General features: G+C 42.4%; 1 protein-coding gene across 1 annotated transcript in view; it reads right to left on the bottom strand.

Moving 5' to 3' along the window:
- Positions 1-18,465, bottom strand: part of MLXIPL (MLX interacting protein like) — a gene marked incomplete at its 5' end in the record, with an annotated part of 55,231 nt that overhangs the window by 3,356 nt on the left and 33,410 nt on the right. The window contains 7 exons of the mRNA XM_083379483.1: positions 84-213; positions 439-562; positions 762-889; positions 1,227-1,346; positions 2,888-3,009; positions 3,158-3,323; positions 9,927-10,114. Coding sequence (XP_083235609.1) covers positions 84-213; positions 439-562; positions 762-889; positions 1,227-1,346; positions 2,888-3,009; positions 3,158-3,323; positions 9,927-10,114 — 978 coding nt within the window. The remainder of the gene's footprint in view (positions 1-83; positions 214-438; positions 563-761; positions 890-1,226; positions 1,347-2,887; positions 3,010-3,157; positions 3,324-9,926; positions 10,115-18,465) is intronic.

Below are 18,465 nucleotides of genomic sequence, written 5' to 3'. Positions count from 1 at the left end.
CCTGATTTTATTCAGTCCCTAATCCCTGCCCTTTGCACCCAGAACCATTCTAACTGAAAACAAAAAGGAAGTCAGTGACTCACTGGGTCGTAGTGCCGGAAGTGAACAGTATTGATCCAGCCAGGCCAAAGATGTCTGACTGAGGCTTTCTAGGCTGGTGGTGGATACCATCCCATTGAAGGATTCAAAGAGAGGCCGCATGATGATGCTGAACTGATGGAGAGGGAGCAGTTAAGGAGCCAGCTTTGGTTTTTTTTCTCTTTGCTTCCTTTGCTAGGTGGCAAATTAGATACCCTGTCACTTGCAACTTGTACAAGAAACATTTGAATCATTGCAAGAAATAATTGAACCATTAGCAATTTCAGGGAATTGTTATACTGGTCAAAGCTTTGCAGGTTCCCTTTCAGGAGTGCAAGCAGCCTTCTCCCCAAAGGATACAACCCAGAACTTCCAATTCTGTAAGGTGCACAAACGGACATACTCATCAAACATATGCCGCATCTGGTCAAAGCGCTGGCGGGTGATGGGCACCCCTGTGTCAGGCAGCTGCTGCTGGCAGAGGCTATAAAAAAGGAATGACGAGTTAGGGAGAAACCTGGATTTGGTACAAAAGCCAGGTGCCGCCCTCTCCAGAGCCTGTGGCCTGTTCCTCCCCCCTTCACTGTATGCCCCTGCCATGCCAGAGCTCCATTTCAGCAATCAAGACACCCAAATCCCTTTCTTTGTCAAAGAAAACCAGTAGGTGACCCAGCCAGGCCTACTTGATGGAAACATTCAGCTCCTCAATTTGATCCCGCAGGCGCTGGGCTTCTTCTTGCAAGGTAGCCCTTTCCTGCTGCAGCTTGCAAATATATTCTGCTGTTTTTTGCAGGGTTGTGGCTTTGCTGATCTGCATTGTGGGAGGGAGGGAGGGAGGGAGGAAGGAAGGAAGGAAGGAAGGAAGGAAGGAAGGAAGGAAGGAAGGAAGGAAGGAAGGAAGGAAGGAAGGAAGGAGAAATGTATTTAGACGGCTTCCCTGGCCTGGCAGCCTCCACAGCTGCTTATAACATCTGCTTTGCCTGCCAGTTGTGGGTTACAAAGCTTGCAGAACTCATCCTTCAGATTAAGCATAGGTGACAAAACTAGAGAAGCAAATTCTCCAAGATGGTGTCAAGAACTGCAAGGGTAATTTTGTGTCCTCTACTGAGGAAATTGGAAAGGGTCAAGAATGGCCAATCAGCACTCACCTTGAGGCTAGGTTGGGCACTCAGAGTGCTCACTAGGCCATGTAACGTATCAAATCCCAGTTTGATGTTAAAACGGCGTTTCTGTTCAGCAGAAATGTGGATGATTCTGCGGCTCTCAGTCTAGGCAGGAAGAAGGGAATTCTCAGTGTAAAACTTAGTTGTTCAGTCCAAAGGTGTACAGATTGTCCTCAAGTTACCACAATTGGGACTAGAATTTCCATTGCTAAGCAAGGCGGTTGTTAGGTGAATCATGCCCAATTTTACAACTTTTCTTGCCACAAGTTAAAGCAGTTAAGTGAATCTCATGGTCATTAAGCAAATCCAACTCTCCCCGTTGACTTTGCTTGTCAGGAGCTGGCTTGGAAGGTCTCAAAATGGCCGGCCTGGCCTGAGGGGGGATTGGGGGGGTTTTATTATTATTTTATTGGGGTTTTTTATTATGTATTAATTGTTCTTTTAACGGGCATGTATTTAATTACTTTTAACTTTTGTAATTTTGTATTTTATTCTTGCCCTGTACACCGCCCTGAGTCCTTCGGGAGAAGGGCGGTATAGAAATATTAATAAATTAAATTAAATTAAATTAAATTAAATCACATGAGTCCAGGTTGCTCCAGCTCTTGTAAATACCGGTACATTTTTTAATTTTTTTAATTTTAATTCCATTTATATCCTGCCCTTCTCCGAAGACTCAGGGCGGCTTACAAGCTTAGCAGTAGCCTTCATTCTATGTATATGCCTGCTTATTAGGGCTTTCACACACACCCCAAGCGGCATTATTACAAAGTCAGCTTAATTGCCCCCAACAATCTGGGTCCTCATTTTACCTACCTCGGAAGGATGGAAGGCTGAGTCAACCTTGAGCCTGGTGGGATGCGAACCTGCACTAATTGCAGGCAGCTGGTGTTACTTAAGGAGGCATTAGCCCACTGCTCCACCAAGGCTCTATGGAACATGCCAGTTGCCAAGTGCACAAATTCTGATAACATGAATATGGGGAGGCTGTGATGGTCATAAGTGTGAGGACTGGTGCTAAAAACAGCTTTTTTCAATGTTGTTGTAACGTTGAAAGTCACTAAGTGAATGGTTATAAGTTGAGGACTACCTATATGTAGCTGCTGAATTACCTTGGCAGAATCTGGCACCAAATTGTCATATTAGCATTTCCTGCTAGGTTTCCATAGGAAAAAAACAAAGGAAAAGGCGGAAAGGCTCCTAAGTTCTTTTCTTTTAGGACTGATGAAATATAGGGCTTTAGAACGATCCCGATATTGATGGGATTTTTGGGCATGCACTGCGCCTTTGGAGCTAAGCATTTGGAGCAGGGTGCAAGAAGGCAGGTGCATTTTCAGGTTGCCCCTGTTTTTTAACACAGTCACAACGTGTATGTTTTTATGGGTTCCATCACAGACGATTGATTTTCTTACCATGTATTTCTAAAAACGTATAGAGGACAGCAAGGGAAATGTCATAGACCAATGAAGCACATGAGAAATAAGCTGTGATAAATCAGAGGGGTTTATTAATGAGGGGCCCTTGGTGCCAAGGACCCCTTATTTCAACCCTGAGCTACAAATACTCTACGGGTTTATTAATGCTTCACAATTCACTGATTTCTGGGATGGAGAGGGTAAATATTATCTGAGGAAACATGGTCTTACCTTGCTTGGTTCTGTCCTACTTTGGCTTGAATAGAGAGGGGATGGAACTAGCCCCTCAAGGCAGACAGGGGGTCCCTGTGTCATTCTCTGGTTATTGGCTGCTAGGGGGGAGGGGTAGAGAAGAAAACATCACTGCAATTATTAATTGTTTCTGAGCATACACAGACTTTGTTTCGTTACTGACTTGCTATGGAACATATATGCATGCAGACACTGTCCAGAATAAATAGAACTACTGGTTGACTGTGGATGCTGGTTCTAATGACTCACCACAAATGGGAGTGGGGGAGAGACGTTCTATCTTGGGGACAAGCAATGAACCTGTTGATGCTGTGGTTGGGATGGACTGTGAGGGGCTGGAGATGGGGGACAGCTGAGGGCTGAGCTCTGTTATTCGGGGCAAGAAGCTGGTGGGTTCTTCACCAAATGGGTTGTGCTACAAAAAAGAAGGGGGGAAAAAGTTAACATTGCACAAGAGAACATCAGGCACATGGCAGGGGTGTCCATGATACCTTCTGACAGCAGATACTGAAAATTATTCTCGAAAGGGGGACAGATTTTATGGAAGATAAATCTGGTAGTTACAGTCCTGATTTCCAAGAGCCAGGAGTGGAATTTCCATGGTCAGAAGTAGTATACAGTACCTGGGAATAGTAGTTCTTTGGACAAACAGTGAGTTGCAATCTGCCTCCAGCTCTGTTGATGAATTTCCCAGAGGGAGATGTGCCCAGGCACCGTTAGACAAAAGGAGCTGGACAACCTGGGACTTTTGGTCTGAGAAGTGCTACCATTCTTCTGTTACAATTTTTCCTCTAATAAAAGCTAGTATTGGCAATCTAGATATGGGATGTATATTGGTTCATTTCACTAATGGTGATGGCAGCTTTCCCTCCAATTGTCCAACTGTCCAGGTGAGATACAGCTCTGTTCCTCCCAGTTCTAGAAGCACTTTATCTTAACCCTGTTCCAAACCCAAGGACCTCCCCCCAAACCATTCTCTCACCAACACCTACCAGGATCTCAGGTGCTGTGGAGGCTACAGTGTGGCTGGGAGTAGACAGGTCCTCTAAACTAGGTTCTGCTTTTGCTGTAAAAAGAGAAGGATCAGGCAACCCATTTATAGAGCACGGCAAGGTTCACACAAGGTGCATAAGCCAAAATCAAGGATGACAAAATACGGTCCCTATAAGATGTGATGGTGCGGCAGATAAACCATGCTGAATGAACGGTCTGATCCACACCATATCCTGACAACTGCACTCCCACATTATGCTGAACCACAAATCGCCCAATTTCATTTTAACCTAGGTTAATATGTTGTGTGAACCCAACCAAACAGTGCTTTCAATTTAATCAGTGCTCAGGATGCTTTAACTCTAGCGCAGTTGAGCTACAGTTAAGGAGGAAGGGCAGTGTAAACTCTCTTCCAAATGGAATCTTGTCCCCATGAACATCATGTGTGCATGAGCCTTAGCTAGAAATGGACCCAGCCATTTTTTTCCTCTCTGGCGGTCTTTCTGGTTACTGAAAGAAAGATGCTGATGTTTTCTTAGTTAACAGGTAAAAGGCATCCGGATGGATCCCCCTGTGTGTTGTGGAGCACCTGTACAACAGGAAAGAAGCAAAGCTCCCTTTATCCCTTTCTCACAAAGCTATAGCTTTCTCAGCAGCCAGAAATATCTGCCCGACCTTGCCTGGACTTGAAAGCTAAGCAGGGTTAGGCCTCATTAGTACTTGGAGGGGAGACCTCAAGGGAATACCAGGTCCATATGTTAGACAAGGAAGTCGAAATAACATCCTAGAAAAAGGCAAGGAAAATTATTCCTCTACTTTTGTCCTATGACCAAAGAGTGAACCTGAAGGGACCCTGACTCAAAAGACATTTTACTTTCACTAGAGCTACAGATCTGAAATGGACAACGGTCCATTTCCAAAGATTACCAACTATTACACAGCTAACAATCCAAAAATAAGTGGATCGTTGGCGTGCATGTTTGTCATTTTGTTCTGGATTTCAACAGCTGACCTCTCTTTCCTTTTAGCTCTGTGCGAGTGTTCATTATTAAATCTGATGATGGGAACTATTATTTTTAACATTTATATGTGCCCATCTGAAAGGCAATAATTGCCTTAAAAACAGGATAAAAATATTCTGTTTGTTTGTTTGTTTGTATCCTCCTCCTAGTTTTTCCACAATAGCAGATCTGTGAGGTGGGTTGGGTTGAGGGAGAGTGGCCCAAAGTCACCCATCTGGCTTTCACAGCTAAAGGAAGACTAGAACTCATGGTCTCCGGCTTTCCAGTGTGGTGCTTTGACCACTAGACCCGTGGTGGCAAACCTATGGCACGGGTGCCACAGGTGGCACACAGAGCCCTCTCTGTGGGCACGCGCACCGTTGCCCCAGTCCTAAGCCTTCAGCTGGGTTTTACAAAACCTTTTCACTTTAGGCCTCCGCTGCCATGTGCAAAAAAAAAGGTTCAATCAATCAATTTCAACTTCTCGCAGGGAAAAAAAAAGATCTCCCAAAGTTGGAATTGATTGATTGAACCTTTTAGTTAGTACCACCCAACAGGCTGTTACCACCACAGCCACGCCCAGCCAATGGGCCACGCCCAGCCAATGGGCCACACCCACTCAATGGGCCACGCCCACCTGGCACCTGATGATATATAAGTGGGTTTTGGGTTGCAGTTTGGGCACTCGGTCTCTAAAAGGTTCGCCATCACTGCACTAGACCAAACTGTCCAACATATGTACGGGACAATGGGATTATATAGATGATGATGATTTATACACCATTTTTTTATGGTTTAGCTAGACTAGAGTCTAGAGAAGCTTGTGTTCCACTAAAAGTCTAAAAGATGTTTCTTTTGGTCTCTCCACCAACCCACTAGGGCATATCCATACAGCTGCTTTGCCATGTTCATCCCAGAGCTATTAGGAAATCACGCTGCCCCAACAGGCATCTTTACTGTGCTGTGAAAACAGATGTGTGCTGCCCTGCTGCCCATCCACTTTTAACATGTGCCATTCTAGGGGATGTGACTTGATGCTTCCCTCTGCTCAAATCCCAGTCCTGACAGTGCAACGACTTGCCTGCAGAAGTTGTGGGTGTTCCATCACTGGAGGTTTTTAAGAAGAGATTGGACAACCGTTTGAGCAGGGGGTTAGACTAGAGGACCTCCGAGGTCCCTTTGAACTCTGTCATTCTGTCAATCTGTTAATCCTCCATCACATGGAGCGGCTCTTCCAACTGTAGGCACAGCTGTCTGCTTATTGCACGCGCATGTTTTATGTTTTCCCTTTTTCTTTTCAGTCACACGGTGAGTTGAACTTTTAAATGAATGCTTTTTAACTGTGGTTCGACTAGTCCAGGGGTCGGCAACCTCGGCTCTTTTATGACGCGTGGACTTCAACTCCCAGAATTCCTGAGCCAGCATAGCTGGCTCAGGAATTCTGGGAGTTGAAGTCCACGCGTCATAAAAGAGCCGAGGTTGCCGACCCCTGGACTAGTCAATTGTTCAAGCACTAGATGGCAGGAAGCGTGAGGGTTTTGTTTTGTTTTGTTACTTTGTTTTGTTCTTTAATTTGTTCAGTCAAAGATACAGCCATCAAAAGCTGGAGACTGAGAAAAGTGTTTGGCTATGGAGCGCAGTGTGACAGCTGTGAAGTTCCCCCAAAACCCTCTGTGAAGCGAGAGGGGGAGGAGCCAAGACTGCCCTGGTATAATGGAAGGTGGAAATGACTTTGGGATACAGGAGGAAGAGCAGAAGATTAGGCAATGGGGAAATAAGAGGCGGCTGAGTCTGCAGAAGGAATACGGGCATGGCAAAGGTCACAGAAAGGGTCCTCCCTAGTTTCTTCTGCAAAGGTGAGTTGGGGGGGAGAGGAGTACTTTCACACCTGCAAGATTCTGTTAATGTAACCTTGCAGTAAAGACAGAGCTTGTGCTCCTGGACGCGCTACTTCTCTGCACTATCTGACAAGGCTGACAGTCGGGATGAATTGCCACTGGAAACAGAATTCTCTGCCACCAAGCTACAGAGGTTCAAGAGCCAAGTGCTTTCCATAATACTTTCAATTACAGGCAAAGATGGGCTAGTCAATTTCAGAACTTTTGCACTTCTTTGACCAAGACAAAATAGTCCGCAAAAAATGCAGAAGAGTCATCTACAATTTAAATGGATTCTCCTATAAATTCATTGGCTAAAGCAGTAACGGGTGAAATAACCGGTCAAATCGATCTATTACTTGTAAAAAATATTCCAGGACGAGGAAAAGATTGCAATCTTCTACATGTCCATCAGAATTAATCTTATTAATAATACATTTATCTCTGTGTTCCTTAGTTATCAGTTGCTTTAATTCATTTGTATATACTGTTTTATGTTTATTGCATGTTTTAACTGTTGCATATGTTTTTGTTAACTCTTTTGTAAACCACTGTGTCTGTACTGATTTGACAGTATGCAAATAGAATAAAAATTGAAAGTTCAATATTCAGAACATCTTATTAATAATGCTTTTATCCATGTATTGCTAAAACTTTGATTAGTTATTGATTGATTTACCGTAATTTATTTTTAACTGTTGCCTGTTTTTATTAACTCTTTTGTAAACCACTATAAGTCTGTACTGATTTGACAATATGCAATAAAAATGAAAGTTCAATAGGATTTAGTCTTTGAAAAAAATAAGCAGTTTAGGTGTATACATGCTTTGACAATGATTTGGAAGAAATGCTTTGGATGCTTTCATATAAGCCCAACATCTTTTTATTATTCAGTAAAAAAGATGCTTTGCTCACACAAAACAGTACAAAACAGTATTTCCAAATCATTTTTAAAGCATACACAATATCTTCCAAATGCAATTGCTTCCACGGTCCCCCAAATTCCCAATAGGACTTTGGCTACTCTGGCAATTAGTAGTCCAAAACACAGAAGGTTTCTGTTTGAATTGCTGACTTATCTGTAGAACTAAGTGAATCAAACATGTATTGGCAACCTCCTAAACATACGGTACAAAGGGAACAGGACTGTGGCCAGCTAATGAAACAGTGCATGGATTGATATGTGAGAAATGTCATTTTTGATCACTAATCAGTTTGCATGGCAAGTATTTAAAAAACCAAGCAAAACACATGCAGTATAGATGTTAGAAGAGGAATATCTGCCCTTTCTTCTCCAGCACAATTAATGCAACATCTTATCTCCAAAGGTGTTTACCCTCTGCGATGTTATACATATTAATAACAATAGTGGAATAGATTCAGTGATACCTACTTGATATTAAATGTTATATTTTATTTTAAAACTAGTAAGTCACTGGACTTTGCATGATTCATGTCACATCTCTTTTAAACATGTCTAAGTCTGGATTTCACCCAGTGCTTTCAACTAGTCTGAACAAGCTGTTAAATAACTAAACTGAGAATAAGATCTTTTTGAAAAATCAGAATGCAAGCTATTCTTTAATTAGACCTTGCAGTCTTAATCCCAATGCATTTCCAGTCCGGCAAACCCCCTCAGGAAATATTTTGCCTCGTACTCCTACCTATGGTCAGCAGCTCTGTCAGACACTGGTCAGATATCGTTGCAGCAAGTGGTGGGACAGGAAGTCTTGGGGACCTCTTGTTCTTGATGGTTGCTCCCTTGGCCTTGGGCCTATCACTTCCAGATGGAGGCTGTCCTCTGGCCATGCCAGAAATAGGGCTGCTTGGCAAACTAGGGAGCAGATGTGACGCACTGAAGGGAGAATGGTATCCAGATGGCAAGTCTATATTGTAACTTGGTATATTTGGGGAAAAACACACTGTGGAGAGGGATGGGGAATTAGGACAAGAAAAGAGAGGGGCAGATGGGTAGTGGAACTTGGAGCAAGGGGCTGACAGTGGTGGACATACTGGCTGTTGGCCCAGCAAAGGGGCTCTGGACAGGGGGGCAGGACAATAAGATCCATAGTGGTCAAGGCTAAGCCATTTGTTGGGGAGTGTGTAGGGAAGCAGGGGCTTCTGCTTGCGATCAGGACCAAAATTGTTGGGGGAGGTTGAGGGGGAAGGAACGGGAGGGAGCTCAGGGCTGAGGAAGGCACCAGGTGAACCAAGCTGAGCTGGGCAACCACCTGCAGACTGAAAAAAGAAAAAAAGAGGAGAAAGATGCCGCAACAGCAAAAAACATTAATTAAAAAATCCTCCCATTTCATTGTTGAAGTGGACAGCCAACCAGAGAAAAGGCACAAAGTCAAAAAGGGGAAGACTCCAAATTCTATCTGACCTCTAGAAACCCAAACTTTGGGTTTGGCCTTTGCAAGTTTATTTAGTACTTAGGATATTCTCCTGATTTGGCCTTTTGTAAAATCAGCCAAACTAAGTAAAATAGAATCATGACTGGCAATTTGTCAGCTTATCCATGCAGTACTGTGGATCTGAATCTTATAAGTGGGAAATAATAGTGGGGTGGATTATTCATATTTAGATCACGCATCCCACCAGGCTCAAGGTTGACTCAGCCTTCCATCCTTCCGAGGTAGGTAAAATGAGGACCCAGATTGTTGGGGGCAATTAAGCTGACTTTGTAATAATGCCGCTTGGGGGGTGTATGAAAGCCCTAATTAGCAGGCATATACATAGAATGAAGGCTACTGCTAAGCTTGTAAGCTGCCCTGAGTCTTCGGAGAAGGGCGGGATATAAATGGAATTTTAAAAAAAATGTTGCCAGTCTACATACTCTGTTGGAGTCCATCCCATTACTAGGGGTGCAACAGGCAAGAATTGATCCTTGATCTTCAACCTGTTTTCCCCATCCAAATAACACTTTGCACTTGAATCTGTTTATTATTCCACCTTCAATTTATACTAAGAATTCCTGAAAATGGACAAATGTATCCCTTTTGAGTCTTGATACAGGAGGAACCCTATGCTGAAGCCAGGCTGGGTTGGAAATGGCTGAAAAATACAAAAGGAGAGAACGGGCCCCCAAACTAAATCAAAACCTAGAATAGAGCATTGGAAAAACAGATGACCATCAACCTTGCACACCTGAAGACGAGGGCTGCTCAAGACAGGAGAACTGGCAGAGCCTGTGGGAAGCAAGGCATTGGATGGGCTGGGAAGAAGGTTGCTACCACCACTATCAAAAAGGGTGTCTGGTATTGGCACAAAGCAAGGCTGATCTGTGTAGCTCAGCGGGGGTTGTGTAGGCACTGGCCGAGGGCTGGAGAAGAAATCTAAAGAACAAAAAAGAGACCTAGTCACTTGTACAGTTGGATACTCTAGAAAAACATTCCAAATTTGACAAGAGGCATGCATGCCAAAGATTCAATATGCTTGCATGTACTTTATTTTCCATGTCTCACTTTATTTCCATAGAATCAAGAGTTATGGAATTATGAAAGTCCCCAAACATTAGGATTTATAGTACTTATATAGCCCAGGTAGATATTCCACAACAGAAACAGAAATCAATATGCAGCATTCATTGCCTCCTTGCATCCTCTAAGGCAGAGGTCCCCAACCTTTTGGGCACCAGGGACCGGTTCCATGGAGACAGATTTTTCCGTGGATCGAAGGGGTGTGTGGTTTTGTGTGCTGCCTGCATCTTGCAGAGGGGACTTTGTGCAGACCGGTTGCTGGCATGCCGGTGCCTGGTGCCGATCCATGAACTGGGGGTTGGGGACCCCTGCCCTAAGGCTATCTCTGCCCCATCTTCATAAAAAGGCAGTCCAATTTGAATACAATTTGAGAATACAATATTATTTCCTTTCAAACATGTATTCAGCTAAGAAACAATAATCTCCCCAGAATGATTAAGGAACTCTTTCAACTGGCTAATAACACATCATGCGAACAGAACAATGAATTAATTCAGCTAGCAGGCTAGGGGTGTTGTGGGAAAGCAGCAATAATGTGATATCCAATTTGGACCCTGGATTATACTGTGGCTAAACAGAAGTGCCTTACCTGGGAGACACTTTCAGTTTATAAGTTTTCCTTCTTTAACCATGGCTTTAGGTGTTGTCTAAACTCAAACTTGGGTGGTGAGCTCAGCTAAGTTTAACTTCTGACCTCAAAACTTCACAAGAGAATCCAAGAGCAACTATAAAAAGAGCTGAAGCATCTGCTGCTCTTAAAGTTTTTTTAATTACTTATGGGAATATGTAAGATGAAATAAGATATACCGGTATGTAAGATAAATATGTAAGATAAAATAGAGTACCAAGAGGTTATCCCAGTTGGGTTACTACAAGATTTTATTTTATAAAAAGAAGATGTCTGGGGTCTAGGCCCTGTAAAGATAGTTAAAGTATTGCTCTGACCAGGGAGGACACCTTACCTTACCAGGTTTCTTGCATAGTACTCATGGATAATTATTGTATTCAGAATTAGGACCAGTCTTTAGTTAATTTATTGGTCAATGTTAATGCAGAAAACAGGGAGTGGTGGTGTCATACTGGAGGGGACTAACAGACTGAGAGACGATTCTACCTCCACCCCATTTACACCTTGCTCCCTTCCTTAGCTCTCTTTCAGTTTTAATGTTAATATTTATTATTTTAATATCTTTCTGTTTTATTCTGTTGTTTTTACTCTGTTTTAAGCCAGAGTCGCCTCTAGGTTAAACGGGTGGCATAAACATTTAATAAATACATAAATAAATTAGCTTGGTTAAATATGCTGTGTGAACACAGGCACTGAGCTTAAGAGATATTGCACCCCCTTCCTGATGCTGATGGTGCTGCCTTGGAGAAGCCACTGCACTGTTCTCACCTGGCCAAAGATGGTTGGAAGGCAGCTGGCTGGATTTTGTAGCAGCAGAAGCAGCAGCAACAGCAGCACAACAGGGAGGATGGCTGCAATTGTGAAACAAGCATTTTTACCACATAGAGAAGCAATCATGTGTCAGATCCCACCCATGGGCCCCAAAAGTGTTGGTCGACACCTTCCAGGGCCCTGACCACAAAAGGGTGATGGATGCTGTGGGATAAAATTGCCACATTTGCAATCTCTCTACTCACAGAATATTATAGTCTACTGCAGAGATGTCCAACCTTGGCAACTTTAAGACTAATGGACTTCAACTCCCAGAATTCCCCAGTCAGCTGCAAGTCTTAAAGTTGCTGAGGTTGGACACCTCTGGCCTAGTAAATTTCTGGTGAGTTAAATCTGGAGAACTGAAGGGAAAAGCCTTCTGCTTAAAAAGTCTGCTAAGAATCAAAGCTTCCTTTTAGAAAAGATTCTTGTGGTTTTTTAGGTTTATTTCAATAATAAGAAACGCGAGTGCATTTCTCTTCTATGTTAAATAGCAGTAACCGACTGTGTCGATAAAGATGTGGGGCATCTAATATTTTGCAGTCTGGGGCCATACTTGGTCGTGGCTGGGTGGAGCACCATACTGGCCCAGTGACTGGAGCTAGGACAACAGATGGATGAGGCCAGTAGAAAGGCTAAAATTATTTCATTTAAAGTTACAATTAATTCAAGCTTATATTTATGAAGTGTAAGTGATATTCCTTGCATTTAATAATTTTCTCCTTCTAAGAAAAAATCATGTAACGGGCCACATGCAACTTTGGAGCCTCAAAATGTAAAACTCCCACAGTTGTGGAAGAAAACATGGCAAGCGTAGGCCTCCCACAAATCTATGAGCGCAGTTTGGTCAGGAGAAAAGGAACCAAACAATCTTTGCTGTGAAGATCAAACACCTCCCTGGACGTATCAAACAGGTCTGCGCCTGCTTTCTTGCGCCTGCTTTGCGTGCAGCCTGTGGCTAACCACATCCCATGGTCTTCCCGAAGCTGAGCCCCGTGACCCAGCCGTGGCTTACTCTCCCTTCCTGTCCCTGCAGCACAGCTCTCTCATTTCTGGAGGGTCAGACGGCCCAAACCGCTGCCTTGGCACTTTCGGAGTTGCGTGAAACGGGCATAGTCATTCCGAGCCTGTTTTCTTCCTCAATCCAAAGTGGAAATTTTGAAAACCACAACCCCACATCAAGCACTCTGAAGATTTTTCCACTCAATGTGTGGGGGTGCTCTTTTTCCGATGTTGATTCCCAATTTTAAATTGACCGACTTCAGTCGTTTTTGTGACCTAGAACTTCATTTTTAGCAATATAATAATAAACCTTTATTGTCAAAGTACAACATGTGTACATTGAGATTAGCTGAGCCTCCCCCGTGCTCTCTCCCCCCAACACACAGTGACAACAAACCCTCCATCCCACCACACTATGTGAACCAACTACCCCACTCACCGGCCTCCCAAGTCAATTCTGCATAAGATTATGTCCCATTTAAAAGCCTAACAGCCCACGGATAAAAGCTATTTTTCAGCCTGTTGGTACGGCTGGCTATATTCCTATATCTCCTACCGGATGTGAGTCATCCCTGAGAATCTTCCTCACTCTTCCAAGGCAATGAGCCCTGGCGATATCATCCAGTGGTGTCAGGGGACAGCCCACAATGTCTTGTGCTGTGCTCACTACCCTCTGTAATACTTTCCTATCCGCGGCTGTCAGACCAGCATACCAAACCACAATACCATACGAGAGGACGCTCTATGGTAGACCGGTAAAAGAGGGTCATTAGCTGTTGTTCTACCCTGTTCTTCCGCAAGATCCTAAGAAAGTGAAGCCTCTGTTGGGCCTTTCTAGCCACCTGGGTTGTGTTAACTTTCCAGGTCAGATCTTCACAGAGGTAGACTCCCAGAAATTTAAAGAAGGAAACTCTCTCTACACAGTCCTCCCCGATGTAAAGTGGGGCAGGTTCCTCCTTTTTTCTCCGGAAGTCTAACACCATCTCTTTCGTCTTGCCGATGTTTAGGTGCAAGTTGTTGTTACTACACCATATGGATAGTTTTTGTACCTCCGCCCTATATGCTGTCTCATCCCCACCTGTAATAAGACCCACCACAGTTGTATCATCTGCGAACTTGATTATCGCAGTGGATGGGTCAGATGATACACAATCATAAGTGTATAAAGAGTACAGGTAGGGGCTAAGCACACAGCCCTGTGGCGTGCCGGTGCAAAGCTTCAGGGGGGTAGACAAAGCAGACCCGACCCTCACTGTTTGTATCCGATCCCTAAGAAAGTCTTGAATCCAATCGCAGATAGCAGGGGAGAATTTCAAGTCAGTCAGCTTCTCGATGAGAATGCTCGGCAAAATGGTGTTGAAAGCCGAGCTGTAGTCAACAAAAAGCATCCTGACGTAACTTCCAGGTTTCTCGAGATGACTTGCTACAGAGTGTAAAGCAGTAGCTATGGCATCGTCTGTCGACCTATTTCCCCTGTAGGCAAATTGATGTTTATCAAAGTCCAGTGGGAGGCATGTCCTAAGATGTTGGAGAACCAATCTTTCGAAGCATTTCATGACTACAGACGTTAATGCAATAGGACCAGAAGTGGACCATCCTTTTCATAAGCATACGTGACACAAAAGAACCAAACAGCTATAAATGTGTCAAAACTTTTCAGCTAAGGCAACTGACCACACTCATCTTGCCAGTTTCTCCAAGTGAGGCCAATAGTTATGTTCTAAAGTTGGCTGCTACTAGTTATATACAAAATTAGAACTTTGTGACAAAGCCTAACATTAAGACAACTAATGTAAAAAGAGTGTTCAAAATAAATCTTAATACTGTTTGGTGGCAAAAAGTGTTTCACCAAGATATGCCAGATTAACATAGGGTTTAGGCTTTAATGTATCGTATTAAAAAGATCTTCTGAAAAAACCTAAGTACATTTTTGAGAAAACAGCCTTCAAGATCCCACTGAAGAATTCATAATGCATTTATCATAATACATAGGAGTCTACATGGATTTTATTCTGCCAGCTGTTGCCAACTATAGGAGTCAGTACTCATCTCCGTTTCAAGGCCATTGAGTCAGTGCTGCCCAAAGACATGTGGCCAATATAACATCACAGAGTGCTGTTACCTTCCCATCAAAGTGGTATCTATTTATCTACTTGCATTTGCATGCTTTTTTGAGCTACCAGGTTGGCAGGAGCTGGGGCGAGAACGGGAGCTCACCTTATCATGTGTCACTCAGGTCTCCAACCTGGACTGCTGGCTTTCCAGCTGACAAGCCCAGTGTCTTACCTGCTGAACCACCACACTGCCTTATCACAATATATGCCTTGGTGGAGCAGTGGGCTAATACCTCCTTAAGTAACACCAGCTGCCTGCAATTAGTGCAGGTTCGCATCCCACCAGGCTCAAGGTTGACTCAGCCTTCCAGCCTTCCGAGGTAGGTAAAATGAGGACCCAGATTGTTGGGGGCAATAAGCTGACTTTGTAATAATGCCACTTGGGGCCCCCCGAAAGCCCTAATAAGCAGGCATATACATAGAATGAAGGCTATTGCTAAGCACATTGGTTTGTGCTTAAATTGTAAGCCGCCCTGAGTCTTCGGAGAAGGGCGGGATATAAATGGGATTAAAATACAAAAATAAAAAGTAAATAAATTTCTGAAATAAGATGTATTGGTATCTTTCATTTTAATATATGTATAGCTAACCTTTCAAGAGCAACCTATCTAAAGTTGGATTAGTAAGATTTGCATCTTGTGTCCATAGATTCTGCTTTCCTTTAATTCTTTAGAAACATTATAGGATCCAAAACTGATGCAGACAGTTTTTCCAACTGGCCTGATTCACCTAATGCGCAAAATCAACGGCTGGATTCCCACAACCCACCAAAGACACGCAACCTAATGGCATTTACTCTTGACTAATGTGATGTGCCACATTTTGTGTGGCCTCCTGAATGGGACACCTACTTTCAAAATGTCAGCCTCCATGATCAACCGATTACTTTATTAGTGCCTCCTCAAGAGACAAAAGAGAAGTTTTTGGATAGATGAAGATAACTGTATTCTGAGTTTTCCAACACTGTTTTTGTTGCTAGTGTTTATAGATGCAGTAATCATATTATCATGATCTCTCTTAAATCGCTCTAATTTGGCTCAGTGGTTTTAGCTGGGGATTAAGCTATACTACCTATGTCTATTGTGCTGATTTTTTTTTTCTAGTGCAACCTACCTTGTACAGCTCTCTGAAATGGGGGAATAGAAATTCATACTTTTGATGGCTGGGTCTTCACATATAATCAGTGATAGTTCTTCTGCATGTAATAGAGGATTGGGGGTGGGGGGAAATACTCAACACATCTTATTCTTCACTGGAACTGGAACTTGTTTGGGTCCCCAGTAAAGTTGTATGCAATGATTGCAATTGTTATTTTTTTTTGTATCATAAATCATTATTGGTTCCTTTCTTCTCTATCGTATTTGCAGGAAAGTGCTAAAGCAAACTCCAAGGAAAACAAAACTTGTGTGCAAAGACATGCATTGAGCTATTTGTATGTACATGTACAACTGCACTACAGAAACAGAACATTACAGACATTTCCAATAGAAGATTGCGCTCAGGAATGAAATTTCCCCACAATTGGTACTCGATGTATCAAAAAGATGTCTGATAGGATTAGCCATCTTTTGGAACAATGCAGCAAAAAGACTTGCCGCACTTTACATATTGACACGACTGAAGTCAACACATCTGATCTTTGAACAGTTATGCATTTATAAATTTCTAGTCCTCAAGAATATAGACTCTTTTGCTTCTGCCAAAAAATAGCTCAGTCTCAAGAAGCACCCCCCTACCCACAAATTTCGCCAAGTCTGCATTCTAAATTTACCCACACCCATAATTTTTGCAACATTGTAAATGTCCATCTGATTTTTAACCCCACCAAAATTAATTCCCTCTCTGGCAATAGAATACACCCTTACACACACCCTCCCTTACACACACACACACACACACACACACACACACACACACACCCTGTCCAGCCACTTCCTCCTTTCCCCAATCTTTCAAAGCATCCTCCCCCACAACATTTCCTAACATGTGCCCTTCCCCACTGGCACTTAAAAAAATACAAAAATACACTGTAGCTGCTTTTCACATGTAAATACAATACAAGCCATCCTTCAGCTCCCTCCTTACCAAATTTACAAATACATTCACACACAAACACCCTAATCTCAATAAATCAATGAATAGATTTCCCTTTCCCAGAACTGCACTTCTTTTACAATTGTAGCACTTGATCATTAGCACATGAAATATTTGTAATTGCTGAAACTACCCTCTTCCAAAAGAAACACTTCTGTTATTTGTGTCTACAATAGTCCTCACAGGTAGGCTACATAAGAGCATATGTGCCTTATTTCCTCATCAAATCCACAGCAAATGTTTTTCTTTATGGAAAAATCCAAGTCTTTTCCCCTAGATACTTGTCTGATCTCACCATCTCTACCATACTACACAGTGTAATCCTGGACTTGTTTGTTCAAAAGCCCAGTTATATTCAAACGATTTTATTCTTACATAAAAATTGCAGCCTACTTCAGAGTAAACCTATCTGGGATTGCAGTTGTGCAATTGCACTCACCAATATGCATTAATTATGTCAATTTCATTTTTTATAAATGTCCTTTGCTAGAAGTAAATAATATCCCTATCTTTCAACCTGCAAGCTGCAAACTGTCAATATTCTTGATAGGATTTTTAAAAAATCACAAGCAACATTGATGAGTTAGGAATATTTATTTTATTTTAAATCCTGCCCCCATTAAAAAAAGCACAATTTTCAACTTTGTCAGTATATCATTTGTCAGTATATCATCTCTCTCTGCATCTCTTGGAGACTAAAATTAATAATATTTAATAATTACAATCAATATCATTGAGGGTACTACTATTACGATAATTTAAGTAAGCATTTGAACAACAGGCTGAAACTAAGGAAACTTAAGTGAACCAAATCATAAAACAAACCTGCCCTTGTGCATGTGCAGAGAGTTATTAGGTCTTTAATTTAACTACTTAATTGTGTTATAAAAATGTAGCCATTAACTCTGTAAATTACATCACTGTAGCTTTTCTTGGTGTACAATTGTCACTTGCAAGCATTAAGTGAGAAGGCTAAATATAAACAGATTCTGGCCCTCTCTGTACTAATTATAGAGTGTTCATCTCCCTACTGAATCTAAGTTCTCCAGGGTAAGATTTTTCTCTCACTTGTGTTATTTTTTTGAACTTTGAAAAAGCAGGATAGGAATATTATTGGCATTTCTAAACTTTGATGTTGGAGTATACCATAGACAGAAAAAAACAATTGAACAAATCAACCCAGAGTTCTCATTTGAGGCACAAATGATCTGGCTCAAATTGCCCTACTTCGGATCCTTTATGCCAAGACGACTGTGACCTAGGAAAGGTTCTGATGCCGGGAAAGACGGAAGGAAAGAGAAGAGGACAACCAGTAGCAAGGCAGACGGACTCAGCTGCAGTGACAATAGTGCAATTTTGAAAGACCTGAAACACCAGGTTAGGGACAGATCATTATGGAGAAAATCTATCTACCTAGTCACTAAGAGTTGGCAATGACTTGATGGCACATAATCAATCATGATACTTTGCCCAGTGCTGGCTAGTTCACATAGTCTTAAATGTTTGCATCAATGTAACTGTACATTGTAACTGTAAGTCAAGTAAAGGAGAAATAGCAA

The sequence above is a fragment of the Vipera ursinii genome (assembly GCF_947247035.1).
Source record: "Vipera ursinii genome assembly, chromosome: 1".
NCBI lineage: Eukaryota > Metazoa > Chordata > Lepidosauria > Squamata > Viperidae > Vipera > Vipera ursinii.
The sequence above is the reverse complement of the archived record's forward strand: the minus strand, read 5'-3'. Positions and strand labels throughout refer to the sequence as shown.